Source organism: Drosophila kikkawai, chromosome 2L (assembly GCF_030179895.1).
Source record: "Drosophila kikkawai strain 14028-0561.14 chromosome 2L, DkikHiC1v2, whole genome shotgun sequence".
Classification (NCBI taxonomy): Eukaryota; Metazoa; Arthropoda; class Insecta; order Diptera; family Drosophilidae; genus Drosophila; species Drosophila kikkawai.
This window is the reverse complement of record NC_091728.1, coordinates 2,596,192-2,611,285: the sequence shown is the minus strand read 5'-3', so window position 1 is coordinate 2,611,285 and position 15,094 is coordinate 2,596,192. Positions and strand designations below refer to the sequence as shown.

The following is a 15,094-nucleotide window of genomic DNA, read 5'->3' as shown; positions in this document are numbered from 1 at the left end:
ACTTGAAACGGGAGAAATACACAAATCGCCGGGAAAATCTTACAAGAATATGGTGTTTTTATCCAGTGCAATATCTAGTGACAAAGTCTTGACAAACTGACAAGACCTTGATTGTTTTTCCGTTAATTACCATTTCAAAAAGAAAACAAGAAGAGGGGGCAGAGAATCAAAGTGCAAAAGCTCTCGTTGAGAATGTTGTTAACTTAAAAACAGAAACAAAAAAATACAACAAATCCGATGTGAAATATTCGTTGACTAAATTCCTACACAACAACAAAATCCTTCAAAAACGAGTTAAATTTTAGTAAAAATTTCAAGTGTTATGCAGAGAGCGGTGTGGGTGTTATTAGCTGGTGCTGCTGTTGCTCCCTTCCCCGTTTCTCCGTTCTCCTCCCCCATCTACTCCTCTTCCTCCTGCCGTTTCGAGAATATCCATACACAGCGGATCGCAGCAACAACAATAACAACGGTGTGAAACCACAATTTAGGTGAGTCTTCCTCTTACTATCCCTCTTCTCCCACCATATCCGTCCCACCCCCCTTTGGGGATAGTTGCTGGCAGCCACGTACCAACAAAAACTGTGTAACTGTAACGACTCGCTCTCCTATTTGAATGGGGGTGTAAGTACGTTTGTGTGCCACGAAAATAGTCCAGAAATTATTCCCCAAAAGTTGATTACGCAGTACAACACAACATCTCCCCAAACTTTTCGATTTCTCTGGGATCTTAGTAGAAAAATGCGTTGGTTGCTTTTAATAATACGCACACACAAACATGAATAAATGCCAGCAGCGAGCGGGACGCCCATACAAATGCCGCCAAAGCGAAGCACAAGTGTAAACGAGAGAGAGAGAGAGAGAGGGAGAGCAGGAGAGAGCGCTTTTGAGTGAGAGAGTCAGCGCATGCGCGGGAAACTATAGGAGGGGGCGGCGGGTGGGGTGCAGGTGAATGCTGCTGTTGCCGTTGTAAACCGTGTGTGTGAGTGTGTCTTGTTTTTGTTGTGCTTTCCGAGCGCGGCAAAAATCTCTGTGAAAACCGCTTCCAATTTGAACTAACTTGGCTGAAAAGAAAAATAAACGCTATTCGCTCTCCATCGCTGTTGGTTTCCATTTATTTTTAACCGCCTTTTGTTGTCATTTTTTTTGTGCTTTTTATTTTCTGGTGACGTCACAGGGCTAATTTTAAAAACTCGTTTGTTTGTCCATTGTTTTTAACGACCAAATGGCCTAGGTCTCAATTTCCAACTGGCACTGAAGAAGGGATAGAAAAGAAGCTACAGTGCTTGCTTTCTATCGCATTTTAATGTTTACTTTTTATGTTCAAATACAAACATACATACATAAAGAGAAAGAGATAAGCCAGCACATAGAGATTATGAATGTGCGTTTGATATGAAGTTGTGTCGTCACGTGGGAGCTGTGTTGGAATGTTTGACAACTCCAGAAAAGTCGTGAATGGGTAAAAGAGAGATGGTGATAGTAAATTGCATATTCCCGCTATATTTAGCAGTGATCTTTGATGCTCCATACAAGGGGACTAAAGTGTGTGTGTGTGTAAAAGAGAAAGAAATGTGGAGACAACACAAAAAGAGCGGAGTTCACAGTTAGATTTGAACAGTTTGCTGGCAATCGCCGCTAGAGGGCGTCCTCGGTAATAAAGACCACAACATCAGGCATGTTTTGGCCAGCGAGTATTTAAAATTAGTTTATTACCTTTGTATATCTCTCCCTACCTGTGGATAAACTGTTCTTCGGAACTAAAAAGAATTCTTAAAAAAATAATAATAATAATACCTCTAACAAAATGTAAATGAAATAGACAAGACAAATAAACCCAGCCATTGAAGAACCCATTGATTTCCCTTAGAAGTCATTATAACAAATGTGTACCTTCCTCACCTGTGTAATAGCCTTCGAGCAGCAGGGCATTGTCAGAACGATACCGATTTACACGGACGAAATTACGCCTCGAGGACCTGGCAACTAATTCATTTTCCTTCACCTCCTTTCGGGCCATGACTTGCCCTATATATCCTGATATCTTTAGCTATTTTAGTTTCCGTTTGCCTAGGAACACCCAATGTCATGCGATATGCCTGGCAGCACACACACTCGTCGTACACCTTTCCCAATCCGATAGAGATCTAAGTTTGGATCCAAAGCCTTTTGGCCAACATGCAAATGTGCCATAAAAAGCGCTTGCTCGTTCGCCGTCTTGACTTTTCAACTTTAAAGTCAGGAAAAGGAAGTGCATAAAGCACTGCTACAAGGTAGAAGGAATATTGGGGACCCACCTGGGTCTCAGAATTCTGCAAAGGCACGCCAACTGCTGGAAAAGGTTAAAAATTAGCATAAAATCGAATATTTACATGTGTTCATAAGCATATGTACATATATGGGCGAGTATGGGGAGTGAGGGGTGTGTGTGCGTAACACTTTTGGTGAAGGGTCAACATCGTAAACACCCCGACCATTAAAATATACCTTTGACCATTAAAATATACCTGGTAAGGCTCCGGGCTGCGATTTTCAGGAGATTGTTGGATTGTTAGATAAGAAAATACTCCAGCGAATTTCACGTTACTTGAAATATAAGACTATTCTTTGGTAAAGAAAAACTTAAAAAAATATCATATTGATATCTACATTTCTACCTAAAATACTAGGGTTGTACTTTTGGCATAATATTTAATTTTGTTGCTTTAAAATATATAATATATTAACTAATACCTCGTTTTGTACTGTTAAGATAGATTAACTTAAACTATCCCTAACCTAACCCTCGGGGCAATAAACTCGTTAGAAATTATGTCATGGACATCCCTTTTGTTCCTCATAAATTTGCATAGAGACGTGACTTTCTTAGATTTTCCCCAAGACTCTTCTCCACAAGAGTGTTTCCCCATTCGGGTTTCCTTCCCCACCTTTTTGGCCTTTGTTTATGGGACTGCGGACCACTGACGACTTGATAGAATGAGTGCCTGACTGATGGCTATATGCATATCGATATGGTAACCCACATCAGCTACATTACACTAGGCGGAAGAAAAAGTGGAGCAAATAAGGCAGGGAATTGTGCTTAGGGGTGGCGAAAGACAGAGGGGACAGAAACACTCATAAAGTTGGTAAAACTGAACACATGTTTCCACTCTACAGATATGTGTATAAAAGACGTTAAATGTACTCGTTCTGCCGGGACAGATGGATGGATGGATGGATGGATAGCTGTATGTGGAACACCCTTTGCGGAAAACATTATTTACTGTCATATTCCAATTAAGGCAAAGTCAGGTTTTTGTAGAGAGGTGTGGGCGCTGGGAGAGAACTAATCATTAAGATGGAATTGTATAGCGTTGTTGACTTGTGTATGCCCTGGGTTTTTAATTGAATTTAAAGGTTACAGTATTATAAACCTATTTTTAACTATATATTAAGGTTTTTAGTAGGGTATTTATAATTAATTAGATTTATATTGATTTTAGTGCTGAAAATAGCCTTTATGAAATGAGAAAGCGTGTCAGTAGAAATGGAAAATTCCCTTTAGAGAAGGTTATCATTAGACATAAATCTTTAGAGAAACACGAACTAGTACGTGCTTTGTAAGCTAGGTTTTTATTTTGTCTAATTATGCTTATAGATATTATCGGAGCTTTGTCTTTTTAAAGATACATACTCTTCTCTAATACTTTTTATAAAATTAAATTAGTAAGAAATATCAAAGCGGAAGCTTGTTAGCGAATCAATGCGAGTGTGTGTGGGCCAGAAAAGTGACTTAAGACATTCTTAGCGAGAGTTTTAACTCTGAAGATTTCAAACCATTATAAAGTGTGTCTCTTTTTTCTTTATTTTATATCTTTTACAGTCGCCAAACAGTCGTTCGTGTGCTTCCGTTACCCGCCCCGTTCCCGCCATGATGTTGGACGATGACAACTCAGATCTGTTGGTCTGTGCATCAGAGATGCAGGAAGGTATGTGGGCAATGAACTCTCATTTGATTGATATGATATATATATATGATATATTTACAGACCGCTTATACTTTGTGGCCTTCAAGAAGAACATCAAGCCAAAGAACACCGTAAATACTCACTACTTTAACGTAGACGAGGAATACATTTACGAGAACTTTTACAATGACTTTGGACCTTTGAATATCTGCATGCTGTACAGGTATTGCATGAAACTCAACACCAAGTTGAACGCCAAGTGCCATGCGAACAAGAAGATTGTCCACTACACCTCCATGAATCCAGCCAAGCGACTCAATGCGGCCTACCTGATTGGTTCGTATGCAGTAAGTGCTCTCCAGCAATTGATTATATAGAATTTTCGCAAATTAATTAAAAATTATCTTTTCCAGATCATTTACCTTAACAAAACCCCCCAAGAGGCGTATCGGCCGCTTGTTGCCGGCGAAATACCCGCCTACACGCGCTTTTGTGATGCCAGCTACGGACCCAGCAGCTTTAAGATCTCCCTGCTGGACTGTCTGAATGCTGTCCACAAGGGACTGCAGGCGGGTTTCTTCAACTTCAACGACTTTGATGCCGAGGAGTATGAGTATTTTGAACGCGTGGAGAATGGCGATTTCAATTGGATTGTTCCACAAAAGTTTATTGCTTTTTGTGGACCGCATCAGAAGAGCAAAACCCTACCAAACGGTTATCCTTGCCATGCACCCGAACGCTACTTTAGCTATTTCCGGGAGAACAATGTCACAACCGTCATCCGGTTGAATGCCAAGGTCTACCATGCCTCATCGTTTGAGAATGCCGGATTCGATCACAAGGATCTGTTCTTTATCGATGGCAGTACGCCTAGCGATGCCATTATGAAAAAGTTCCTCTCGATTTGTGAGACAACCAAGGGTGCCATTGCCGTGCACTGTAAGGCGGGCTTGGGCAGGACGGGCAGCCTCATTGGAGCATATATAATGAAGCATTATGGGTTTACGGCATTGGAGTCCATAGCCTGGCTGAGGCTTTGCAGGCCGGGATCAGTTATTGGCCATCAGCAGCAGTGGATGGAGGAGTGAGTATATAAGAGAATCTTTCTTAGTTTTCAATATAATTTAATATCTTTTTAAATTCAGCAAACAAAGCTGGCTTTGGTCCGAAGGCGAACGCATGCGACGCCGCACCAATCTACCCATTCTACGGCACACCTACGGTATCAATAGCCTGGAGCTAAAGACCAAACTGGCTGAGGTATCCACAATTGCCAATTCCGCGGAGCATGTGGACTTGCTGCTGACCCGCGTCAAAGGCATCTCGCAACGTGTGGATACCATGCACCTACACGACCTGGACACACTGGATGCTGCTAGCGCCGATCATCCCACGGCTGAGGAGCTCTCCGAGCAGCGGCAACTGGAGCGAGATGAACATGCCTTGTACCAGCAAGCAGCCGCTGAAGATCCCAATTGTAATGGCAGCGATGACAACGATACGGATACACTCAGTGCTCCAGCAGAACCATCCTTGACTTCGGGATATACCATATCGACACGACGCCGGAAATCTCCATCGGCTGCCAATAAATCCACTGTTATTGCCACCTCTCTGCGACGTTTGGTTAATCCAAATGCGAATAGGAGTAGTGCTACACCTGCCGTCGAGGTGCCCAGCTGCACGGAGAAGAAGCTGCGAAAGCCCAGTGCTAATGTCTTTGAGGCAGCGCGTCATACGATCGCTTCCACTGTGCGAATGACGCAGACGGCGCTGGAGAAGAAGCAGCAACAGCAACAGCAGGCCCAGACGCAGGGCGACAAGCTGAATCAGATCAAGGCGCTGCGAAGGCATCATCACTCGCGATCCGTTAATGTCAACAGCAATAGGTAAGCATTACATCTTACATATTCCTCAGATATTCTTCACATATTTATAATATTTAATTTATATATACTAATAAATATTTTATTAATCCACCCACAGCGAGCAGGACTCGAATCAACGGCACACGAGAGCTCGATCGCAGCCCTTCCGAAACAACAACAGTGGCAGTGTGGCGGCTATAGCCGCTCTAAAGGCTAGTGCAGCTTCAACTGGTTTGGCAACAAGTTCAGGAACGGGGCCAGGCGTCTTATTGGCCAACAATTTAAATAACAATGGAAGCAGTAACCTCAGTGGCGGCAACAGCACCAACAACAACAACAACAGTAATCTAAGCAACTCCCTGAATAACTATAATAACAACAATACCACTAACAATATATTGGCCAGTTCGGGGAGCAGTCGCACCCGCAGCCTGGCGATCTATAGCAAAAGGTAAGTAAGTGGATACCCGAAAGTCCCCTCCCCTGCCCGTCGTACCTTGAAAACTCCCCTCTCGAAAACTCTTATTGTTTACTTTGAACCTTGATTTCGTTACGTGTGCGGCTCTGCATTTGAATTTGTACTTAAATTTTATATTTGATTGATTTTGTCCCTAAATTTTATATTTGATTGATTTTGTCCCTTTTTTTCTTACGTTTTAGCAGTTGTACATATTATATATATTATAATTATACAAAATGTTGAACTTTTTTCACTCGAATCAGTCAAAAATAATATGGATTTTATTTAGTTAATAAACGTCTATTTTTAAACGGTTTTTGCGGATTTTTATATATTCAGTCGAATTGATTAATTTTAAAAATTTAATTATATTTTAGACTTTGCCACAGAAATAACTGTCAAGTTTTAAAACCAATTTAAATTACTCTAAAAAGTATGTAATATAAAATTCCGTAGCTTCTTGTTAAGCACCTATTTTAATTGTTTTAAAATCTCTTAAAAACCTTTATGGTTTTCCTGAAAATTTTTAAAATGCCTAAACATCTTTTTAGTAAAATTTTGATTGAACATAAAAATAAAATAAATATAAATTAAATTCATTTCGTGTGATATGAGTTCGACTTTATTTAATACCCTTTTAATTATTATCCCCTTTCCCTCTATCCAACTATGATTCGCACCAAGTTAATCCCGAATGGCGTTTATTTTTTACACTAATCCTGAATTTTATTTCTATAATCGTTAACATTATGTTTTAGCTGCTAATCTTAGTTTACATTTTGAAATACTTGTTTTGTACTCAGCACTTTATTTTGCATTTCTGTTTTTGTGCATGCCCCAAAATTAAACTAAAAGTATTTATTGTTGAGCAAAAAAAAAAGAAACAAAATAATAAACAACAAATTATCAAAATTATGCTGCTGACAGCTTGCCTGAAAATGTATTTTGAATGTTTTGTCCATATGTTTTGGCCTTGTTTTTGTTGCTTTTATTTATTGTATTTTTATATTTTTAGTTTTGGAGGATAATGGAGTATACATACTTGGATAATATCCTTGCAGATTATTTTTGTATTTTTTGTATATCATAGAAATTTAAAGGGAGAGAATAGAATATAGAAAATATAGCACACATTGTTATATTACATTTTTAAATATCAAAAACGATCTCAATTAACGCTAAAATATTTATTATATCCAAAAATATCTGAAAAATATCATAAAAATTGTATCATTCGATTCGAACCGTATATCGATTTATTTTTTCGTAAAAATTCCGATTTATTTAAGATTGTTTATTGAAAATTCAATTAAAATGTTTATTTATTTCTGTGTTTTTTTTTTTTTTTTTTTTTTTTTTTTTTTTTAAATATATTTTTAGTTTCTCAAAATCTGCAAGGTTATTCTTAAAACTTCGGAAATAACCGAAGTCCCCATAGCCCTTCTTCTCTTAGTAAAACCAAAGACAGTATAAGCTAAAAGATGCTTAACACCATACTCTTTTATGGGAAATTTGTCCCAAAATGGGATTTCAAGTGTAAGGCGCTATGCATCTTATTATTATAAGGTCTTTGGTAAGACTGTCTGTGTGTGTTTTGGGACTTATACCGTTCTCCTGTGCCCCGTACACCATCTCTTCCCTCTTTTCTTCTCTTGCCCACCCCTTTTTTCTTCTTGTGCTTCCCTACGCTTGCTCCACCGCCCAGAATGGAGCTAAAACATCTGCGAAAGGCGGAACAGCATCAGCAGGCCCAGCAGGAGCAGCCGGTGGTGGTGCTCAGGCCATATGCCACCATCAACGAGAGCAAGATACCCGTGGTATCTGCCAGTGGTGGTGCCGGCAGCTCGGCCACCATTCCGCCCACGCGTGGCAGTGCTGCTCGTGCCTCCCATCACCACATGACGCTCCGCGGAAGGTCACGAATTCGCTATCAGCGTCCAAATGCAGGGGAAACGGCTCCGGCAGCGGCACAAACTCAGCCCTGTACGGTGGCCACGGCTCGTTATTATCGGGACGTATCCGCCATACCCACTATGGGGCTCCTTGGTGCTGGTGGTGGTGGTGGTGGGTCCTCCTCCTCCTCCTCTGCGTTTAATATAGCCACACGGTCCGCATCCGCCACGCTCGATCTCAACTCGAATCCGCTGCCGAAAACCAAGTTAACCAGCCTGAATAATAATAATTCAACATCCACACCACCGCCTCCTACTCCACCTTCTTCTTCCTCCCATCCTGCAGACACAAGCCGGCTTAGTGGGCGTGGCAGTGCCGCCGAATTGCAGGCAATCATCGAGCACGACAGCCTGGTTGGAGCGGCCAAGCGGAACAAGCGATCGCTGAGCTCCACAAGGTTGGACAAGGACAAGTGCGACGAGTACAACACGAAGCTGCTAAGGAAGACAGCGGCGGCGGCGGCAGCAGCAGCCACAGCATCCTCGGGAGCAACTCAAGCGGGCGTGGTACCGCCCATCTCCAACAACAACAACAACTGCAGCAGTAATAACAGCAGGTACAACAGCTGCAACAGCAGCACCAGCGGCAGCTTTAAGCTCTCCCGTCGGCTCTTTGGTGAATCGGCGGGATCCTCGGCCTCGCCTTCAACATCGGGTGACTCGGGAATTCCAACGCCCACAGCGCCGTCAGCCACTGCCTCCCAGTGGCACCATCACTTGGCTCGAGGTGTCAGCAGCCGTGTGTCTAGCGACAGGGAAAGGGATCGGGAGCAGCAGCAGCAGCAACACCATCAGCAGTCGCATCAATCTAGTCTGAAGCTGCGCAAGAAGATCAGCTACTGAGGAGCAGCAATTGTTTTGGCTTTGCCTTTATTTACATAGCTATATCTATTTTTTTGAATAGTAAAATTATTCGTTACCTTTTGTGGCAGGTGAAAGAGAGTCAGCATCTCCAGAATCCCAAATGCAATCAAATTTCACAAATAACCTTTATGTTCAATACAAAAATCACTTTAATACCATTATTTTTACATTAAATATAAGTATACCTATATACAACATTTAGAATATCATTTTTAGGGATGAATTTCTTTGTAAATATTGTAGCTTTGGAAGCGAAATTAAGGCGAATATCTTATTTCATATTCATAATGACATTTTTTTGAAAGATTTATTTATGTGCAATGAATAAGAATATATTTCATTTTAGTTATTTTTTTGTATATTTTATTTCAGAAACCTAATGGCAAAAATTTGCAATGAATATGAATTTGTTTATTTTTTTTAAGAATATATTTTACTTTGTTAATTTTTATAATAATATTTTGTATACTAAAAATTTCTTACGACAAAAGCCCATCTCTAATTTAATTTTCATAAAAAAAAAAAAAACAGGGTTGCAACTTGCAATCTATAATGGGTTCTGTGTAATACAGGGGAAAGTCCCCTTTTTGAAAAGTGACAGCCAAAAACAATGTGTCATCATTGTTATTGAAATTTTGTAAACGGAATCTTTGCTTAAATCTTTATTGCCTTAGCAAAAATGTATATTGTACAAAGTTAACAAAAGACGACCTTAAATAAAAATCACCTTTTCATGTTGTTTTACGCCCCCACTCCAGAGTGGTGTTTAGATTGTATTATTAACCGAAATATGTGTAAATATAGGAGACAGTTTGCGTAGTTTGTAAGCCGAAGCTAGTTAAAAATAAATGTTATTATATACACCACTTGCACAGTGGACCTTTGATGGATTTGCGCTTTCCAGATTTCAGACCAACATGTCCTTGAAATACTCGATTAACTTGCCAAAAATTTCACTTTCGAATCCCAGAAACAGGCAATCGAGCTCGCAATTTAGTTCGATTTTCATCAGCGGCTCTATGGAAGTCGACTCTACAACGCCAATGGTCGGTGTGATTTTCAGGGCGCTCAGCAGGCTCAGCGCTTGGTCCTTGGTGTTCATGTACTCATCCGAATTGATGACTTCAAAGGCCGCCTCCTTCAAAGCCGGATAGAAGTTCTTGAAGTAGTTGTGGCGATCGCAGAGGCGCAGACCCGTGTTATCCGTGATACCAGCATCCGTCAGCTCTCTGTAGGTAGTGAACTTCTTCCTGCGCTCCGTCTCCACATCCTCTATCACATCGTTTACTTCAGATGGCTTTGTGGTCACCATCTGCATCTGGTCGGGACGGAGGGCGTCCAAATCATTAGATATTACGGCCATCATTTCAATGGCCGCCCGCTGGCGAGCATCCTTCTTCTTGTCCGACTTCCCATAGCGCACAATCGAGGCCACGGAGCAGCAGGCCACGAATTCGGGGGCATTGGGTGTGCCGCTCTGCTGGACAATCTCTATGATGGGCAGCGGCATCTCGTGGCGGACGCAGTAGTCGCGCAGCTCCTTCAGCATGTCCCGATTCAGATTGGTCATCTCATTTGCCAGTTCGCCAATTCCATCGCACTCGTTGATCTCCACGTCGTTTAGCAAACTGGCGGCGCCGGGCAGTTTCCGGATTTTCCGCAAGATATTGGCAGCAGCCAGGTGTTTGGCATCGCGCTTGGAGCGGCCTGAAATATTTGCACATATTTAAGGGTGTGAAAAATAAGCTAAAAGCTAGTTTAAACAAATTAGTTTTACCATTTCCATAGGATTCTATCTCCATCATTTGCACTTTGCAGACATAGCCACCGTCTTCGCCGTCGATAAAGTCATATGTGGGTGGGCAGACCTTCGACTTGGCGCTGAATTCCTGGAGAGCGGACACTGCTGACTTATTTTCCATCAGGTGTTTTTTCGTAAATTAGCTAAAAATCTATGAATTCCTTTGACAATTTTACAAACTTGCACAAATTTGCTTTTGCTATCAGAGATGCACTTGTAATAGTGATGACACCGATACTCACGAACCGGCGATGGTCGTGCTCACGTGTCACGGTTGTAAAATTATTAATTTTATAATATAATTTTTAAAATATAATTTAAAGTAAACAGGAGATGCAAAATATAGGGTAAAATATTCCTAAAAACCCTTGGATACTAAAAAAAATATAATTTTGAAATACGAGGTATGCAATTAATGGTCAGTTAACAGCGAAAACCTTATGTAAAACAGACCTTGAAATATATTTCCGGTTATTTTTTGTTTATTTTATATATTTGAAAATTAATAAGTTTTTTGTTTTCTTCATTCAAATATTTCAACGTCTAATTTGTTATACACACGCAATAAAAACACACGTCACGTTGAAACAAGTTGGCAGCACCGAGAGTCAAGGCAACCCTGTTGCTGAGTACATGGAAATTAACAAGTGTTGCTGTCAGTGATGAGCGCATAATCATTGTTTTTAATCATTAATTAAGTTGTTTACCACCAAATTAAACCGTTTTTAAAGTGTTTTCAAGCATAGAACAATTAAATTTAAATGTATTTAAGCTTAATAAGTTCCTAACATACATTTCCAGTGCCTAAAAACCCCAACTTGTAACGTAAGCCTAAACAGTGACTTTAAAAATACCTGCTACTGGCGCAGCCTTGTGACCACCGCTCATCTCTATCCCACAGCTCAGAATATAACGGAGACGAGTTTTTTGACTGCTGGCGGAACGTTTACTTCGTTTCATAATCAATAATTCCTGTGCTGGCAGCTGCAAAACAACAAAACAGCTGGCGAACAAAAATATATCAAAATCCAAATGTCAAAGTCGGTATAAAAACAATTACGAAAAATCCCGAGAGCAATAGAGGAAGTGGCGCAGCGCAGCGACCAAACACAGTGCCTGCGGAAATTGAGAGCTGAGAGCTCCCTCGAAAAAAACGAAATAAGCGAAAGCAAATCAAGACCAGCGGCGGCGGCTATCACTCTCTATCCGCTCGTGGCTATTAATTAGCAATAGAAAGTGCTTCCCCCGGAGGTCAACGAGATGGAGGAGACCGCCGCTCCGCCTGCTGCTGCGGGCTGCGATGCTGCAGCGCGTCAAAAAATCGCCGCCACAACGGAGGCGCCCAGTGCCTCCTCCAGTGTCCGACTCTTGATCAAATCGTCCAATCAGCAGTATGACGACCTCAATGTGGAGAGCGATCTCGGCTGGACGGTGCAGCGCCTGAAGAAGCAACTCTCGCTGGTCTATCCTGGAAAACCGGTGGGTGGACACCCTGTATTTTATATAGTTTTACGTCAGTTTATAGGGTACCGAGACGAGAGCCTATCTTATCGAACTGTTTTGTTATTGTTTATCATCATCGCTTAGCATACAAGTGCTTGGAGGCTATTTGCGTCTTGGGATGGCGAGTGGGCTCCCAGAGGCAGCAAGTACACGTCAGTGAATTTAGACACTGTAATTTAAAGCATTCGTCATGCACTTGCGTCATGCAGCTGGGATTAAAGCTTAAACTAATGACAGTTACGGTTAAGAAATGTTATAATTAAGTTTAGGTAACTGATAAAGGGTTCATGTTATCAAAGTTAATTATGATAAGAACTAATTAAGCTTTTGGCTTACATATACCAAGCTTAGAATTATAATTATTTAATTTCTTTCTTCAGGAAATACACGATCAAAAACTGATTTACTCTGGCAAGCTACTCGACGACACTCAAAAGATATCGGAGGTTATAAGGAGCTACAAGGATGTCTATCAGCAGCATCATATCTTCCATTTGGTGTGTGCCAGCAAGAATATACCCAAGCCGCCAGTTAAGCTAGCTCCGACCAAGGAGCACACAGTGCCACCACAGTCACTGGACAACACCAATGAGCTTCGAAGGCGTCAGGCCGCCGTAAATCAACACCAGCAGCAGCAGCAGCAGCAGGCACAGCAGGCAGTCAATGTCAATCCCTGGACGCAGTACTGGCAGCACAGCATGGCCACGGCTGCCTCCAGTGGTAGCCCAATGGCCGCTGCCACTGCCAGTGCCCATCATCCCCAAGCCCTGCTCCAACAGCAGGCGATAATGTACAATGCTTGGATGCAGCAGGTCTATGCCCAGTATATGCAGGAGTTGGCTTTACGGTGAGTGAAATTTTAAAGGAATTCAAGTGACAGTTGTTTTTTTAGTTAGTAAACTTTTATTTTGGGTTTTATATATATATTTTTTAATTAATTCACTGGAAATTTCAGTAATAAATAATCTTTTAATTTTCTTATCTGCAAACTTTTGCAAAACAACATTGACTTATTTTTAGTTATCAGCTGAGATTCTCTGCTTTTGTTTTCTTTATAATTTTGGCAATGACAGCATAATATTAGATTGTTTTTGGTTTAGTTAAACAAATATTATTATTATTAGTTTCTTTAACTGAAATTTGTTTATTTTTTCCAGCTCTTCCTTGCCCGGTTCAAGTAACGCCGCTACGCCAATTTTACCACAACCACCCTCGTTGCTGGCACAGCCTCTCTTTGCTCAATTTGCGCGGATTCCAAACCTGGCCGAGACCCAAGCAGCTGCACAAGCGGCTGCACCGGCTCCAGCTGCTCCACCAGCTCCTCCAGCAGAGGTGGCAGCTGCCCCGCTCGCTAGACCCAATTTCCCCCACATTCAGGAGGAGCCTGAGATGCGCGACTGGCTGGATAGCTTCTTTAGCTTCACGCGCCTGGCCATATTTGTGACAGTGCTTTACTTTAACTCCTCGCCGCTGCGCTGCATGCTGGTGGTGCTAATTGCGGGGGCCATTTATCTGTGAGTAAACTCTCTTAATTGTTGTATTTACAGCTTCTAAATGGTTTTCTATATCCCGCAGCTATCACATTGGCATCTTACGTGTGCGACGCGAGCGTAATAATAACAATATTAATCGTAACAATAATGCTGGCGATGCTGCTGCCGCCTTTGCTGCCGTGCAGCAAATCCAACGGATGATGGATGCGGCTGTGGAGCGCGAGAACAATGATCCACAGGCGGCCAATGAGCCGGGTGTTGTGCCAGCAGCAGCAGCAGCAGCCGAGGGAGCAGCTCCTGCTGGGCAGGATGCACCCGATGCTGCTCTTCCGGCAACCGCAACAGCTGCCAATTCCGATGCAGCTGCTGCCGATGTGTCTGCCGAAGCCATGGCCGTGGCTGTGGAACCACCAAATGCCAATAACTCTGTGATTTCCGTTGTGCGCACCTTTGTCATCACCTTCTTCACATCGCTGCTGCCCGAGGCGCCAGCGCTGTAGAGAATTAAGATGTGGATCCAGCTTTCCTCCCCTTTTTTCGTAATCAAAAAAACAAAAACGAATTGTTATTCCTTTTTTATTTTCGACTTTTGTGCTTTACCTGAAAAATTTAAGGCAACAATGCAATTATTGTTTTATATTTATTTTTTTCCAAGTAGTTTGTAGACTTTAGCCAACTAAGAAAACAAAAAAACTGTTATAGTAAAATGATGATGATGATGTGAAACGACGATGAAACTATGAAACCAAGATGCAATTACAAAAATAAAACTTATGCTTTAACACAGAAAAAGAAAAGAGAATTTAAAACTAAGAAAAGGAGAGTGTTTACACAGTGCAATTATTTTCAGGAAAAATAATATGTTACAAGGAAACATCGGATGGCATTATATTTTGGAAGATCTGGATTTTTAAGAGTTAAATGCCATAAATATCTAAACTTAAAATATTGAAAAATATATATTAAAAATATTTTTAATATTATATTTTCCAAGAGGTCAGCCATCCTGATATTCTCTTAATTTTCCGGGCCACTCTTATCAGAGTGGAAAATTTTCAGGCTGAAAATCCAAGTTGAGATCTCCGGCTGCCCGGCTCCCTTGGCAATCAACAGGCTACACACAGAGCAGCTCTCTTCTCTTCACAAACTTTATTCTTTTTTCGTTTCAGCTCCGAGGAGATGCACGATGGAGAGCGGCTTATCGCT

At 41.4% G+C, this 15,094-nt stretch overlaps 3 protein-coding genes across 5 annotated transcripts; 2 read left to right on the top strand and 1 right to left on the bottom strand.

Moving 5' to 3' along the window:
- Cdc14 (cell division cycle protein 14) lies at positions 1 to 11,933 on the top strand. Of its 3 annotated transcripts, none has more exons than XM_017173986.3 (7): positions 1 to 488; positions 3,863 to 3,968; positions 4,029 to 4,294; positions 4,361 to 5,031; positions 5,093 to 5,836; positions 5,934 to 6,266; positions 7,981 to 9,286. In XM_017173986.3, the coding sequence occupies exons 2-7, from the start codon at positions 3,911 to 3,913 to the stop codon at positions 9,068 to 9,070; spliced, it is 3,162 nt and encodes a 1,053-aa protein (XP_017029475.1). In that variant the 5' UTR covers positions 1 to 488; positions 3,863 to 3,910; the 3' UTR covers positions 9,071 to 9,286. The 3 variants fall into 3 exon arrangements, with proteins under 3 accessions (XP_017029475.1, XP_070139392.1, XP_017029476.1); XM_070283291.1 differs by lacking the exon at positions 7,981 to 9,286 and adding an exon at positions 11,794 to 11,933 and having other exon boundaries at positions 7 to 488; XM_017173987.3 differs by having other exon boundaries at positions 9 to 488; positions 8,514 to 8,681.
- On the bottom strand, positions 9,741 to 11,449 carry r2d2. Its single transcript, XM_017173988.3, has 2 exons — positions 10,869 to 11,449; positions 9,741 to 10,798 (listed from the first exon to the last, which is right to left on the bottom strand). The coding sequence occupies exons 1-2, from the start codon at positions 11,011 to 11,013 to the stop codon at positions 9,999 to 10,001; spliced, it is 945 nt and encodes a 314-aa protein (XP_017029477.1). The 5' UTR covers positions 11,014 to 11,449; the 3' UTR covers positions 9,741 to 9,998.
- Positions 11,934 to 12,152: 219 nt separating the features above from the next.
- Herp (Homocysteine-induced endoplasmic reticulum protein) lies at positions 12,153 to 14,514 on the top strand. Its single transcript, XM_017174075.3, has 4 exons — positions 12,153 to 12,371; positions 12,776 to 13,242; positions 13,553 to 13,909; positions 13,971 to 14,514. The coding sequence occupies exons 1-4, from the start codon at positions 12,153 to 12,155 to the stop codon at positions 14,386 to 14,388; spliced, it is 1,461 nt and encodes a 486-aa protein (XP_017029564.1). The 3' UTR covers positions 14,389 to 14,514.
- The last annotated feature ends 580 nt before the right edge of the window (positions 14,515 to 15,094 follow it).